The following is a 13,614-nucleotide window of genomic DNA, read 5'->3' on the forward strand; positions in this document are numbered from 1 at the left end:
ACAGTGGCAGTCATTTTGATATAGTGTGCTTTAATCTTCTAAGATGACAAGAAAAATTCGTGCAATTTCGAAATTGGCCTATAAAGGAAATAAATCTCAAAATGAAATTAGGGTCTGTATTTTTTATGTTAGTATGTCTAGCCAATTACTCCTTACCAGCTTTGAAAGGGTATAAAACTCTTTGAAAAGGTATAAAACTCTATCACTATAATCATTTCCAACTTATTGACAAAAAACGTGAAGGGAAAAAGCACTGAAAACCTTTGCGACTTCTCATTTCATTTCTAGCTTTAAATTGAGGAATCAAGTGTTACCTTAACGTCATATTAGTTTTAAACTGAGAGACAAAACTCTCCTTCTTAGATAATTTTGTAACAACATTTTGCTACAGCTAAGGGTTAATAAATACAAACAGGCATTTGACAGTCAACTAGTATCTATAAATCTGTATTAAGAGGCTCATATGATAAACTTCTTAAGTAGCGCAATACAGTATGTCCAAAAGCTGTGCAATTACATTACCTGTAAGGGACTTTGACTCTCAAATACTTTAAATACCCTCTTATAAGAGGTTTGGTTCATTTGCCTATTCCATAAGCTTCACCAGGTTTAAATAGTTTTCTTTTTTTCTAAACCATGGTCCTAATTACAGAAAGTTCTAGATAAAACAAAATTTCTATAATAGAAGCATTGATTGAGATAGAATTTTTTCTGCTACTACCTCAGTCCCAATAGTAAGTCTCACACATATGAATGAGATGTGTTCCTGGAATGGGTTCTTCAACAAAAAAATATTCTCAAGCTAATGTCCTTCAACTGGCCAATCTCTGTTTTCAGTCCACAGGATTTTATAACACCAATGAAATTGCCTTCAAATGGATCTAGAATTCCTATACAATTCATGTATGATAAAGCACTTTTTATGTTCCTGTTGCTGAGAGTCCTTAAGTTGAATGTTTTTGCCTTACAGATTTACATCACATGTACAACAAGTCTTCCAGATAAGAACATTTGGCTAAAAACTTTCAAATATAAGATTTTAACTTCTTTGAGATTTTCCATTATGTAAAGAAAGATAAGGATTCTTGATACATACTTGACCTTCAGGAAACTGAAAAGATTTACCAATAACAAACCCCTTATACTGAAAAAACAACACAAAAATACCCCATAAGATATATTCAGTCAATTAATATTATAATTATCACCAGCCAAGCAACAACCATAGTTAATAAAGCATATGCTACAAACACATAGGCTCCAAAAGGAAAAGTAGACCAATGTGGGAGGGAAACAAATAAACATGATAGAATAGTCTGCCTGAGCATACCCTCAAGCAATAGAACTCTAATTCAGACAGTGGACAACTATTATACAGCAGCTATGGCATTACTAAGACCAGAAAACAATGGTTTGCTTTGGAATGTCCATCTCCTAGAAGAATTATAATACCTAGGCCCTCTTCTACCCTTACCAAGTGGAAAGTAGCCACTGAACAATTACAGTGTAGTAGTTAGTCTCTTAAGTGAAGAAGAAATTTTCAGTTATTTTAGTGTTGTCAGGTGTATGAGGAAAGAGGAGACGTGTAAAGAATACGCCAGAATATTCAGTGAATGTGTAGGCATAAGAATAATGAGCCGTAACCAGAGGAAGATCCAATATAGTACTGTCTGGCCAGTCAATGGACCCAATAACTCTCTCTAGTGGTAGTATCTCAACGGGCGGCTGGTGCCTTGGCCAACCTACTACCTAAAATGATGATGATACAAGAAATATATCAAATTACTTAGTAATTTGTATATTCCTAACTATAGTATACCCACCTGGAATACAGAATCCATTTTTAAGGGAATTATTCGGCTTTGCTGTAGCTGACAGTGAAATTATCTGCAACACATTGCTGATAGACGCTGTAGCCGGTGAAGGGATACAAATAGTACAAGATGCTTCTGTCAGGTGAGCCAGATTGCCGCTATTCCCTACACCAATAAGTTTACAGAGAGGAGGGGGGGGATATAATCTTAAAGGAATTCCAGGTGGGTATAGTTAGGAAAAATACAAATTACTATGAATTTGGTATTTGTTCCAAGACAGAACCCACCTGGAATCCCTTTTATAAGAGGCTTACACTTAAGAGGAGGGGGAAACCATGCCAGTATTACCTTGAAAAGCCGACCCCTCGTGTGAGGAACGATGGGGGTGGGCTCTTGTTCCGTGGGTACTAACTGTTGGAGAAAATCTAATAACAGTATTATTGTATCAAAAATAGGTTTGCAATCATCAAGGTTATGGGCATACCATGTGCCCCCTTAGTCCGCAAGGTCTCACCTGAGGTCTTGACTTGTAGGGCGGACTGTGCATGTCCCTGGCAGAAAGAGGGAAAGAAGATGAAATGCATGCACTCAAACATTTTTTACGGTTACGGAAATATCCAGTGAGAGGCCAGGCGGATCAGATCTGCTGCGCTGAGCAGCCACCACAATTCTTATGGAGAAGAGAACAAGTCCCGTAATGTGCTATGAAGGTGGATTGTCTCTTCCGGACACCTACCCTCTGGACTTGGCCCACTGCCATGTTCTTATTGAAGGCCAGGGAGGTCCCTATGCCTCAGATCTTGTGTGGCTTATTTGATTTGGATGGGTGTTGTCTCATCGTTGTGTAGGCTATCCAGATCGTCTCCCTCAATCAGAAGGGGATTGCTTTCTTAGCGACCTTCTTCCAGGTCTTACCAGCAGTCGGGAAAAGACTCCTGATGCCTGGTCTGTAAAGTCTCATCCCCAGCAAGTATTTCCTCACTGCACTGATGCGGCACAAAAGTAGATCCTGTGACTCATCTCTGCTTGCCTTGATTGGAGGTGAAGGTGTCAAATCTCTCGTCCCTGACAAAATCTGAGAAAAACTTGAATGTCAAGTCTTTTCACCCTTTGGAGCGAGAGCTTTCATACGGCAGCCATGGATTTCCCTAAGGTTGTGGTTGAGGCCAGGGAAAAGAGGAAGACTGTCTTGAAGGGCAAATCCCAATCTAGGATGTCCTTCAGGGGTTTGTGAGGTGGAAAAGGCTGCGATGGAGGTTTGAATCTCTTGTCCGGGACCAAGGTAATTTGGTTCTTGGCGACAAAATCTGGAACGAACTTAAACTAAGTCTTTCCACCCTTTGGCATGAGATATTTCATACTAGAGGCAATGGATTTCCCCAACTTTTGATCCTTCCAGATCTAGTCTTTTCAGGAGAAAGACCTGGCCAAGTGCCACCCAAAAGCCCTTAACGGGTGGCAATGACTTTTTCTTATCCAGCCAGAGGTGAACCAGGAATTGCTATTAGGGGCATGGAGGGGGACCACGGGTGAACTTTCTTGGATCTGCACCACTTGCAAAAAGCCATCCATTTTGCCTAGTAAATGGTCATCGACGACTTCTTGAGGTAGCCTGTCATTTCTCGTGTGGTCCACCTCGAAAAACTTTGTTTCCCTAGGAGGAGATGGATAGTCACCACTCATGAAGAAATATGGCTTCTAGGGCATTAGGATACCTGTTGAACAAGAATATCACAGAAATTCAAACAATATGAAACATGCACTGTTAAGCTTAAAACATATTTTTCTATTATTAGTGCAGGAGAGCGCAAGCGATAGAAAATAGTGTATGAGCGTGTATGAAACACGTGTGGTACATGATCCCCCCTAAAATAGACATTGTGAAATAGGGGGCCTTCCTCTAGAAAGGTGAACTGTTGGCTGGTCATCTTGCCGGAGGTATGCAGGTTTCAGGCGATTAATGGAGACCAAGTCTTCTTCGCCAAGAATGTTAATTGAGAAAGCCTTGGGTGTGTGACGGACCACAGGGAAAAGGACCGTGTAAGGGGCAACAGCAGTGGCTTGCTAGTGTGTGTGTGTGTGTGTGTGTGTGTGTGTGTGTGTGTGTGTGTGTGTGTGTGTGTGTATATATATATATATATATATATATATATATATATATATATATATATATATATATATATATATATATATATACATATATATATATATATAGTATGTGACCTTCTTATCTGCGAATAACCTATAGACGGCTGACCGTTTGGTATAAAATTAAAAAATTATACGTGAAAATTCACTTGTATATCAGAAAAAAATGGCACAATAGGACTGAGATTACCATAACTAACCATTCTCCCAGTAAAAGGGAAATACCCTCCCTAATTCTTAGTCTTCTAATTTTAAAGACAAGGAAAATTATACTTTAAATATCTTACAGAAATATGAAAACTGGTGAAGCGACTTAAATCTAGTGTAATCCTTTTATGATGAATTCAGACCTTTCTTCTTATCACACAATTTTATCCAAGCAAATAGGAGTTATCAAATAATACCATATTTTATATAAATCCTAAATTTACCTTTTAATCTAAAACCACTTTTTAATAAAGGCAAATCAAATTTATAGTAAAAAGAATAATTAAATTTTAGAATGTTTTTTCTTTTTTTTAGTGAGAGAGAGAGAGAGAGAGAGAGAGAGAGAGAGAGAGAGAGAGAGAGAGAGAGAGAGAGAGAGAGAGAGAGGGGCAAATAAAATTTATGATAAAAAGAAAAATTAAATTTTACTAAGTGTTTTCCCTTTCTTTTAGAGAGAGAGAGAGAGAGAGAGAGAGAGAGAGAGAGAGAGAGAGAGAGAGAGAGAGAGAGAGAGAGAGAGAGAGAGAGAGCAATAAAATTTATTATAAAAAGAAAAATTAAATTTTACTATTAAATTTTACTAAGTGTTTTCCCTTTTTTTAGAGAGAGAGAGAGAGAGAGAGAGAGAGAGAGAGAGAGAGAGAGAGAGAGAGAGAGAGAGAGAGAGAGATTGTTTAGTTGTGGTCAGTGGTTTAAAATAATTCTATTCTATCTACTGAGGCCCTTTTCCCAAATTTCTCAAACAAAAGGGAATTTTTCTTCTCTGTTCCTCCCAGCCTGATGAGGGATTCACTCCTATTTCTAGCACACTCTTTTGCATACTCTCACACTTATCCTCACATCACCTAAAGCTTTCTTCCCTCCACCCGTTCACTCCCTGGCCTTCCTCTTGTACTTCTCCATCAACTTGTGCATTCATCCCCTTCTTCAGCAGTTGGCCATTTCAAATTCACTTTATGTGGCCAAACCACCTCAACATATTCACAATCACTCTAGCTGCTAATTCCTTTTTTACGCCCAGTCTCGTGCTCACTACTTCATTCCTAGCCCTATCTAATCGAGATACACTAGCTACACTCCTCAGACACATTCAGTTTGTTTTTACATCACGTTTATTCTCCATAACTCCAAACCATACATTACAATTGGTACAATCACTTTCTCATACCAAACTCTCTTTACATACATTCCCAGCCTCTATTCTTTACCACTTCCCCCAGCACTTTACATCATTCACTCTCTGACGTACATCTGCTTCCACTCCACTATTTGATGCAAAAACAGACCCCCAAATACTTAAACTGATCTACTTCCTAGAGTAACTCTACATTCAACATGACATTCTCGTGCATCTCATAACCTTACTCTTACCAACATTAACTCTCAACTTTCTTCTCTCACACACCCTTCCAAACTTTTCCTCTGAGTCTGCAACCAATACATTATCATCCACAAATAACAACTGATTCACCTCCCACTCATGATCACTCACATCCATCAGTTTCAATTCTTGACCAAACACTTGAGCATTCACCTCTCTTACAACTCCATTAACAAAGATTGAAAAACCATGGCGACATCACACATCCCTGTCTTAGTCTCACTCTCACTGGAATCCACTCACTCACTTCATTTCCTATCCTAAAACACGCTTTACCGCCTATGTATAAACTCTTTACAGCTTGCAACAACCTTCCACTAATTCCATATAACCTTATCACATTCTGCATTACCAGATGCATAAATGCAACATACACCTCCTTACCTTTTGCTAAATTTTTCTTGCATATCTACCTAACCATCACTTACCTTTTCTGAAAATACCCTGCACTTCTAAGATTGCATACTCTGCTTTATCCCTACTGCTCAAACTTTTCCAATCACACTCAAACTAATACCCCTAGAATTACATCACTCACACACATCTCCCTTACCTTAATATAGTGGAACAATACATGCACACACCCAGTCCACTGGTAACACTGACAACATAAAACATATATCAAACAATCTCATCAGCCATTCAAGTACAGTCACACACCTTCCTTTAACATCTCAGCTCTCACACCATCCCTATCAGGTAATTTGCTCTCTCTCTCTCTCCCTCTCTCTCTCTTTCTCTCTCTCTCTCACTCACTAGTACCTCATCTGTAATAGCAGTTATATCTGCCTCCCTATTATCCTCAACATTCAACAACCTTTCAAAATATTCAGCAAATCTTTTCCTTGGCTCATCTCCTTTCAACAAGCTTCCATTGTCATCTTTCATTGTCTCCATTTCTCGATCCACCCTTCATTACTCTCTTCACTTCTTTCCAAAAATTTCTTCTTCTCTTCATATGAACGACCCGATACTTGACCACATCTCCAGTCAGCCCTCCTCTTTGCACAAGCTATCTTATATTTTACTTTCACATTTCTCTCTATATCTTTCATACTTATCTACACAATTACTCTACAGCCATTCTTCAAATGCCCTGTTTTTCTCTTTCACTTTCATCTTCACTCCTTCATTCCACCATTCACAACTCTTCCTCATACTGCCTCCAAGAATCCTCTTGCCACACACATCATTTGCAAGTCTAACAAAATTTTCTTTTACTAACTTTCACTCCTTCTCTGGACCACCAGCTTCTCTCATTTTCACACTGCCGTATATCGACATAACTTCCAACCTTTCTCGATATTTCCTTTTTACCTCTTTTTTTCAATGCTTCAAATATAAAGAGTAGATTTTGTTTTGAATCTATGGCTGATAGGAAAAAAGAATACTGAGTAGAGTTGAAAATATCTTATGTTATCATGTTTTTGTTTTTACAAGGTTTCTATAAAAAATCCAAGTTTTTTTTATACAAAAGAAAGTTATTAGATCTAAAATTTTCCATAAACTCAATCTTTATGACTTATCCAATCTTATGATCAAATTCCAAACTTTTACTTACATCTCGTAGAGAAATAGACATTGATATCAGTGATAACATATTTAAATATTACTTATTATGCATTAAATGGTCAAATATTTCATAAAAACAAACATTAACACATGCATGTGCAAACATACACACATTATATATATATATATATATATATATATATATATATATATATATATATATATATATATATATATATATATATATACATATATATATAATATAATATATATATGATATATAATATATAATATATAATATATAATATTTATATATATAATATATAATATACATATATGTATGTATGTATGTATGTATGTATGTATGATAAATTTTGCACATTGGTAGAGTAGGAGTCATGCTTCCCCCCTCAGAGGAGCTTTCTTCTCCATCTCTTAAACCCTTAAACACGGTTGTTAAGAATACCTACAGGAACACGGTTTTAGGGTAAATTTCACCCCAATTTCGAAAAATTATCAAAACTAGTAGTAATCACAATTCAATTAATCTGAAATCATTGACAGAAAATACGTTAATGCTTTTATTTCTCCTGGTATCTAAGTTATTAATACGGGAAACTGAATCTGTTAGGGGTGACTAAAGAAAAATACTAAAAATATGAAAATTTAATACATGGGTATACAAAATAATCTATGAAAAAAATATTACAGCTATATCTGTAGCGATGATCCGTCCTTACCCAGGTCAAACAAGCCTTGGGTATAGGAAGCACAGCCTCCTGGCACCAGCACACACTGTATGGGAGAGTGTAAAAAATAGAGTGAAAAAAAAAATGACCAAATTGCAAGTAAAAAATTCTTTACATTTTCTGATCACTAAGAACATAGAATGACCATAAATTACTAGTCTTATGTCCTGAGAGTCCAACAACAACATTTGAGAAGCAAAAAAAAGTGTTACATTTGTTTATAAAAAAGAGAAAGATTACCAAAGGGGCGCTGGAGAGACATCATGGGCAGCAGAAGCAATGAGAGTACGGGCAGCAGCAGAGACAGCATGGGCAGCAGAAGAAACAGCACGGGCAGCAGCAGAGACAGCATGGGCACCAGCAGAGAAAACACAGGCAGCTGAAGAGACAGTACGCAGGCAGCAGGAGTTATTGGTTTTGTAGCACTTTGAACATCCGCACCACAGAGCCTTTTGTATCCCCTAGCAACAGCTGTCAAAGCTGGGCTAGCAGAGGAAGAAGGCAGGGAGGGGTCTTGGAGTTGTGGGTCCATGGTGGAAGGGTGGTGTGGTATATCAACATACTGGACACCAGATGGCTTGTGAGGTGTTAATGAATGTCTTTTTCTCTTACACGCACTACTCTGTAACTTCATTTCATCGACCTCATCAGTGGCAACATCAGATTCCAAGGGTTACTCTTAATCTTTGTCTGTATCAGAGTCATCCAAGATCTCGCTTTCAACATTATCATCTTCACTTTCAATTTCACTTGGCAACAAAGAACTTTCTTCTGACATGCTAGACTTATTCATGTTATCACGGTTGTGGGGTAAAATCTACCCGAAGCACAATATACATGGCCCTACGACGGCTCGAACGCGAAAACACTACCTTTAAACATGAGAGCTAACAGCTAAATGAAGTTACAGAAAGACCCACTTGACTGCCTCCACCCATGTGGCTATTGCACATGACAGAAGTGGGTGTAGGGTAAAAATTACCCACAACTGTGTTCTAAGGTTAAAAGAGGTGATCATTGGATAACCAATCCTGTTGGTTTTCACAGCACTAACATATCTGCAGCCAAACATTTCCTTGAGGAATGTCACTGGCTTCATAATGGTGAACCAGTTGTCTGCATAGATGGCAGACTGGTGTGGTTTCATTAATGCCTTGGCAAGGATGATTACCATTACACTGCTGACCTGCAGGGCTGAATCCTTTTCTATGAAATCCGTCCAATTGCTGGAGAAAGTTCTGCCCTGTGGTAGAGGTGGATGTCATGTATGTAGCCATCAGTACTTCGTGTGCACAACAGAAACACATAACATTAAATATATTACCATAAGTATCATGCCCTAGTACCCTTGTATGCCACTATGACCTCATCAACAGATGTGTTGTAGTCTCAGCCACTTTCTGGAACTCTTCTGGTTACAGCATTAAAGAGTGAGCGAATCCTGAAGAATCGGCAAGTGGTACTTTTATTATTCTCATTATTGTTGAAGTGTATTAGTGACCTTGTCAGTCATTACATACACACATCACCTGTATCATTCTCCAAATAAAGTAATCCTGTAGACTAGGAGTATGAATTTCACCTATACAAAGAAGACGTCAATAACCACAATTACTTTATGGATGTTGGTGGTAAAAGTAGTGCCCACATCCTTCTGCCTTGCATAAAGGTTTGCCCTGCTGGGTGCACGGCAGCGTCGCTATGTAATAACAAAGAGAAGAATTTTAGATGATGGACTGGAGACAAACAAATTAAAATGTACAAAAAATATTCATTGGGAACAAAACATTGTACAAATATAACCTAGACAATAAAAAAAAGAATTAAAAAATAAATCTAGAAATAATTTGTATTTTTCCTATACATTTTTTCCACATTCCCCATAATAAACGAGCTCAACAACAGCCAGTGCAAGCGTAGCCTGAAAATACTGGAATGGGGAATGGATGGATACTGTGGGTGGGTGAACACTCGTGCTGGTCAAGAGTTGCTGATGTCTTCCTTCTTAGTCCACATTGGTTCCTTGGTTTTGGCATCAGAGCTCTTGGATTGTCATCTTCCTCCTTGTTTTGGATCTCCATCTTTGTGAGTGGCTAGGGACTCAACCTAAGCTAAGTCCTTCACTAATTAGCATGATTTCCCATAAGTGGGTCACAAATTCTGTTAAAGAAATTGGTCAAATGGACTAACTAACTTCACCTATTTCCTCTATCAATAAAGAAATTAAAAAAAATATATATTACCCTGAAATACAATACTTTGGCTATACTACTGTATGTGAAGTTTTCAGAGACTTACCATAATTAGTAGGGGTGTAGGGGTACGGAGAGCAGGAGCAATCCACATCAGATGTTGCCTCTAAAAGGGCTGAGCAGATACAGACATGCTTGGACACTGACTTCTTTGTAGCATGCTCTTCTTCTCGCGGCTGACATAGGTTCTCAGTTGCATTTTTCCCCAAAAAAGGCCAGATTCTTCTACATTAAAAATTTGCTGCAGAGTGTAGCCTTCAGTTTCTATTATTGATTTTAAACAATAAACAAACTTTTCAGCAGCCTTCTTATTCACACTTGCTGCTTCACCAATAATGCCAAAATTATGTAAATTACCCCTGTTTTTGAATCGGTTAAACCAACCGAGGCTTGCTACAAAAGACTCACCCGAATTTTTGCCACTTGCCTTTGTCTTCAGATCTTCGTAAATGCTTTTATCCTTTTCTTGAATATGCATCAGAGATAGAGGTACCTTCCTTTGTTTCTGATGCTTGATCCACATAGGTAGGAGTTTTTCCATCTCGGACATTGATACGATCTTAAAATCGTTACAGATTCTTTTAATAATTATAATAAATGTTTCCCACAAACACAATTGAAATATGGGAAAAGCACGAAAAAACACAACACGTTTATTCACAAATTTATAAAGAAAATTAATGTTACTTCTTCCGATACTTTAAGTGACAAATCAAATTATTGAAAACATCAATAGAAAAGGAGAACAGTCAATATGGTAGAAATACTTAAGGAATAGATTTCTGCAACTGCTGAGAAGATACTGGAATGGAGACTTCAGGCTTGAGAACATCGCAGAAGGGCAGCTGAAGTTCAGATGAAACTGGCACGATGACCGGATTCGAAGACGTCACAGAAACGGTGGCATCAAGATGGCATCAGAACTCTTCTCCAAGAATTGGATGATAAGAGATGAACTAAGGCAGGCTGCAGGCAGTGTAGGCTAATTCTCGTTAAAAGCAGGGAGGGCTGGCTGCTTCAATTTGTCTCTTCTTCTCGTCCATAACAGGATTTTGGAGATAGCGTTTGTCGTCTGAAGGGAGGGTTAGAATCTGGCTCTATCAGACTTCTGGTCTTCTCTGCTTCTTATCTCGTTAGGACTTGGATCTCATCTGCTTCGGACATAGTTCCTCTCGTCTTATGTCCTGTCCTATCTCTCTTCGACAATCTCTTCTTGAAGTTTATATACCCACGTATGGGTGCAGTTAATTACAGTGGGCAGTGGTCATTTCCATAAAAGGCATTTTTTTTTTTAAATTCTGCGTCTCTATTGGCTTCCTCAAAAACGCCCACTTCGATCACGCCATGGAAGCTTCTAGAAGAAATTTCTGACGCAATCTGGACCACGTGTGAAGTTGTAAAAAAAGGGCAGCACGTGTCCTTCCATGATGACATATTTTATAAACAAAGATTTCCCTCAGGCTCAGTTACTCAAAATATGCTGACTCTACTAATTAAGACAATGACATCTTGGTCAAAACAGGACAGTCTCCTTATCGCGGCAGGCGCTCTCTTCGAGGCTCGGTTTACTTTCAAAATGCTGCCAACAGTGAAATGATGACAGATTTGACCAAACAATACGGTAGTCGGATCTCGTCTCGACTCGCTGCTCACACTTTGGGAATAGGTATTTTTGTCTTTCATAACATCCTTTTAAAAGCCTTGTTCTAAACATGACAGACATAAACTTTCCTCTTTTGTTTATATAATGGTCGAAGTCATTGGCAGCGCATTCTTCACATGTTCTAAAATATGGTCCTTGCTATTTTAAATCATGCTGATTGTTGACCGATTAACTTTGTATGCTTACTCAATATTTGCCATCTTTCCACAACTATCTAGTTTCTTTATAATGGCTACTTTCATTTCCATTGAAATAGTTTGCCTTTTCTTTACACTACTATCACTGTCACTCCTAGTTTTATGCTTCTGTGCGCTACTACTGGCAGCCTTCTTATCAGACACAGTTAATATTCTGATTCACTGAAATAAGGCAAAAAAAAACCAAGGCAGCAATGAAAAATCCCATAGACGCCTATCACAATTGTTAAGACAATAGACTTTGAATAAAACAGATAGGTACTGCTCAGCGTGGGTGACGGCAGGATTGGGAACCACTTAGGAGTGACGCTAATTTTGAAAATATAATTCTACGGAGTTAACAAACATGTTTTTGACTTGCGGAGATTATGTCCCTAAGTGAAAATTCGCAAAGTGCTAAGTTCATTGGGCGAGGACTGTCCGCAGTTCTGTGTGATGAAACCAGAGAAGAATTGGAGGGGAAGCTGGAGAGATTAATAATGGAATTGGAGAGCATAGGGCTAAAGATCAGTAGAACAAAAACAGAGTGCTTGTGTTGCAACCTGCAGAATCAATTGAGTCACATACATTTGCTGGGAGAAATAGTAAAAAGGACAGACAAATTCAAGTACCTAGGGTTATATGTTGAGAGAACAGCAGAGCTCTAAATGGAAGTAAACAGAAGAATTCAAGCAGGAGTGATAGGAAGGTACATGTAAAGTTGAAGGGAAAGGTACATAAAACTGTAGTGAGACCTGCAATGACATATGGCACAGCAACCTGACCCATGAAAAAGACCTTTGAAAAGAAAATGGATGTTGCAGCAATGAGAAAGCTAAGATGGATGGCTGGGATCAGGAGACTGAATACAGTTAGGAATGACTTAGTACAGAGAACAATTAAGGTTACTGAGGTGTCAAAAAAAATCCCAAACAGAGAGACTCCACTGGTTTGGGCATGTAATGAGGAGAGACCAGGAGTATGTTGGGAGGAGGTTGTTGGAGACTGATGTGCCAGGTAGGAGGAAGGTAGGCGGGGGGACCAAAGAGAGGGTGGATAGTGTGTGTAACAGCAGATATGGAAGAGAAAGATCTCACAGTGAAGGACATCGAGGTAGAAGAAATTGGAAATGGCTTTCAAGAAATAGCAACCCTTCATAGCAGAAAAAGCTGTAGTCAAAGAAGAGGAAGAAATCCATTATATAAAAATCTTATACTGGCAATATTAACCCTGGATAGGTATCATTATTTCCCCACCTTGGATAGGTTTCGATGGGTCGACCTCGACCCGAGGTCCCCAAAAAATTTCAAAGAATATTCTAATCTTCAAAAAAAGTAAATAAAAGCTAAGTCTAAAATAAATATTTATTACAAATAAATTAACAAAATAAGTATACAAGAAAAATGACTTTACAAAAATATTCACCTAAAATATAAATATGGAAATGAACTAACACTATTCTAAGCCCTTATTCTACGATAATTGAGCACCATTTGCTGAGATCCAAGGCAGGAGGAACCAAAAGGGAGCGCTTCCTGAAATGAGAAAAAAAAGTATGGTTTTTTTTGGGGGGGGTCAAAAAAATCTATCCTCATTTCAACATTTATTTTGGGTAAGTAAATGACATAGTTAGTGGCTGAAATTTTTATAGGATATTGTGTTACTATCGTACAACAAAAATGTATAAAAGAATCTGCACTCAGATATTTATT

The 13,614-nt window shown here is 38.1% G+C and overlaps 1 protein-coding gene across 1 annotated transcript; it reads right to left on the minus strand.

Moving 5' to 3' along the window:
* Window positions 1–10,169: 10,169 nt before the first annotated feature.
* On the minus strand, window positions 10,170–10,604 carry LOC137645296 (tigger transposable element-derived protein 1-like). The gene has a single exon (XM_068378113.1). It carries the CDS (start codon window positions 10,602–10,604, stop codon window positions 10,170–10,172), a length of 435 nt encoding a protein of 144 aa, XP_068234214.1.
* Between the last annotated feature and the right edge of the window lie 3,010 nt (window positions 10,605–13,614).

The sequence above is a fragment of the Palaemon carinicauda genome, chromosome 8 (genome assembly GCF_036898095.1).
Source record: "Palaemon carinicauda isolate YSFRI2023 chromosome 8, ASM3689809v2, whole genome shotgun sequence".
Taxonomy (NCBI): Eukaryota; Metazoa; Arthropoda; class Malacostraca; order Decapoda; family Palaemonidae; genus Palaemon; species Palaemon carinicauda.

What these genes read in the sequence shown, in the direction of transcription:
- LOC137645296 (XM_068378113.1), bottom strand. Translation starts at nt 10,604, where the DNA reads ATGGAAAAACTCCTACCTATGTGGATCAAGCATCAGAAACAAAGGAAG.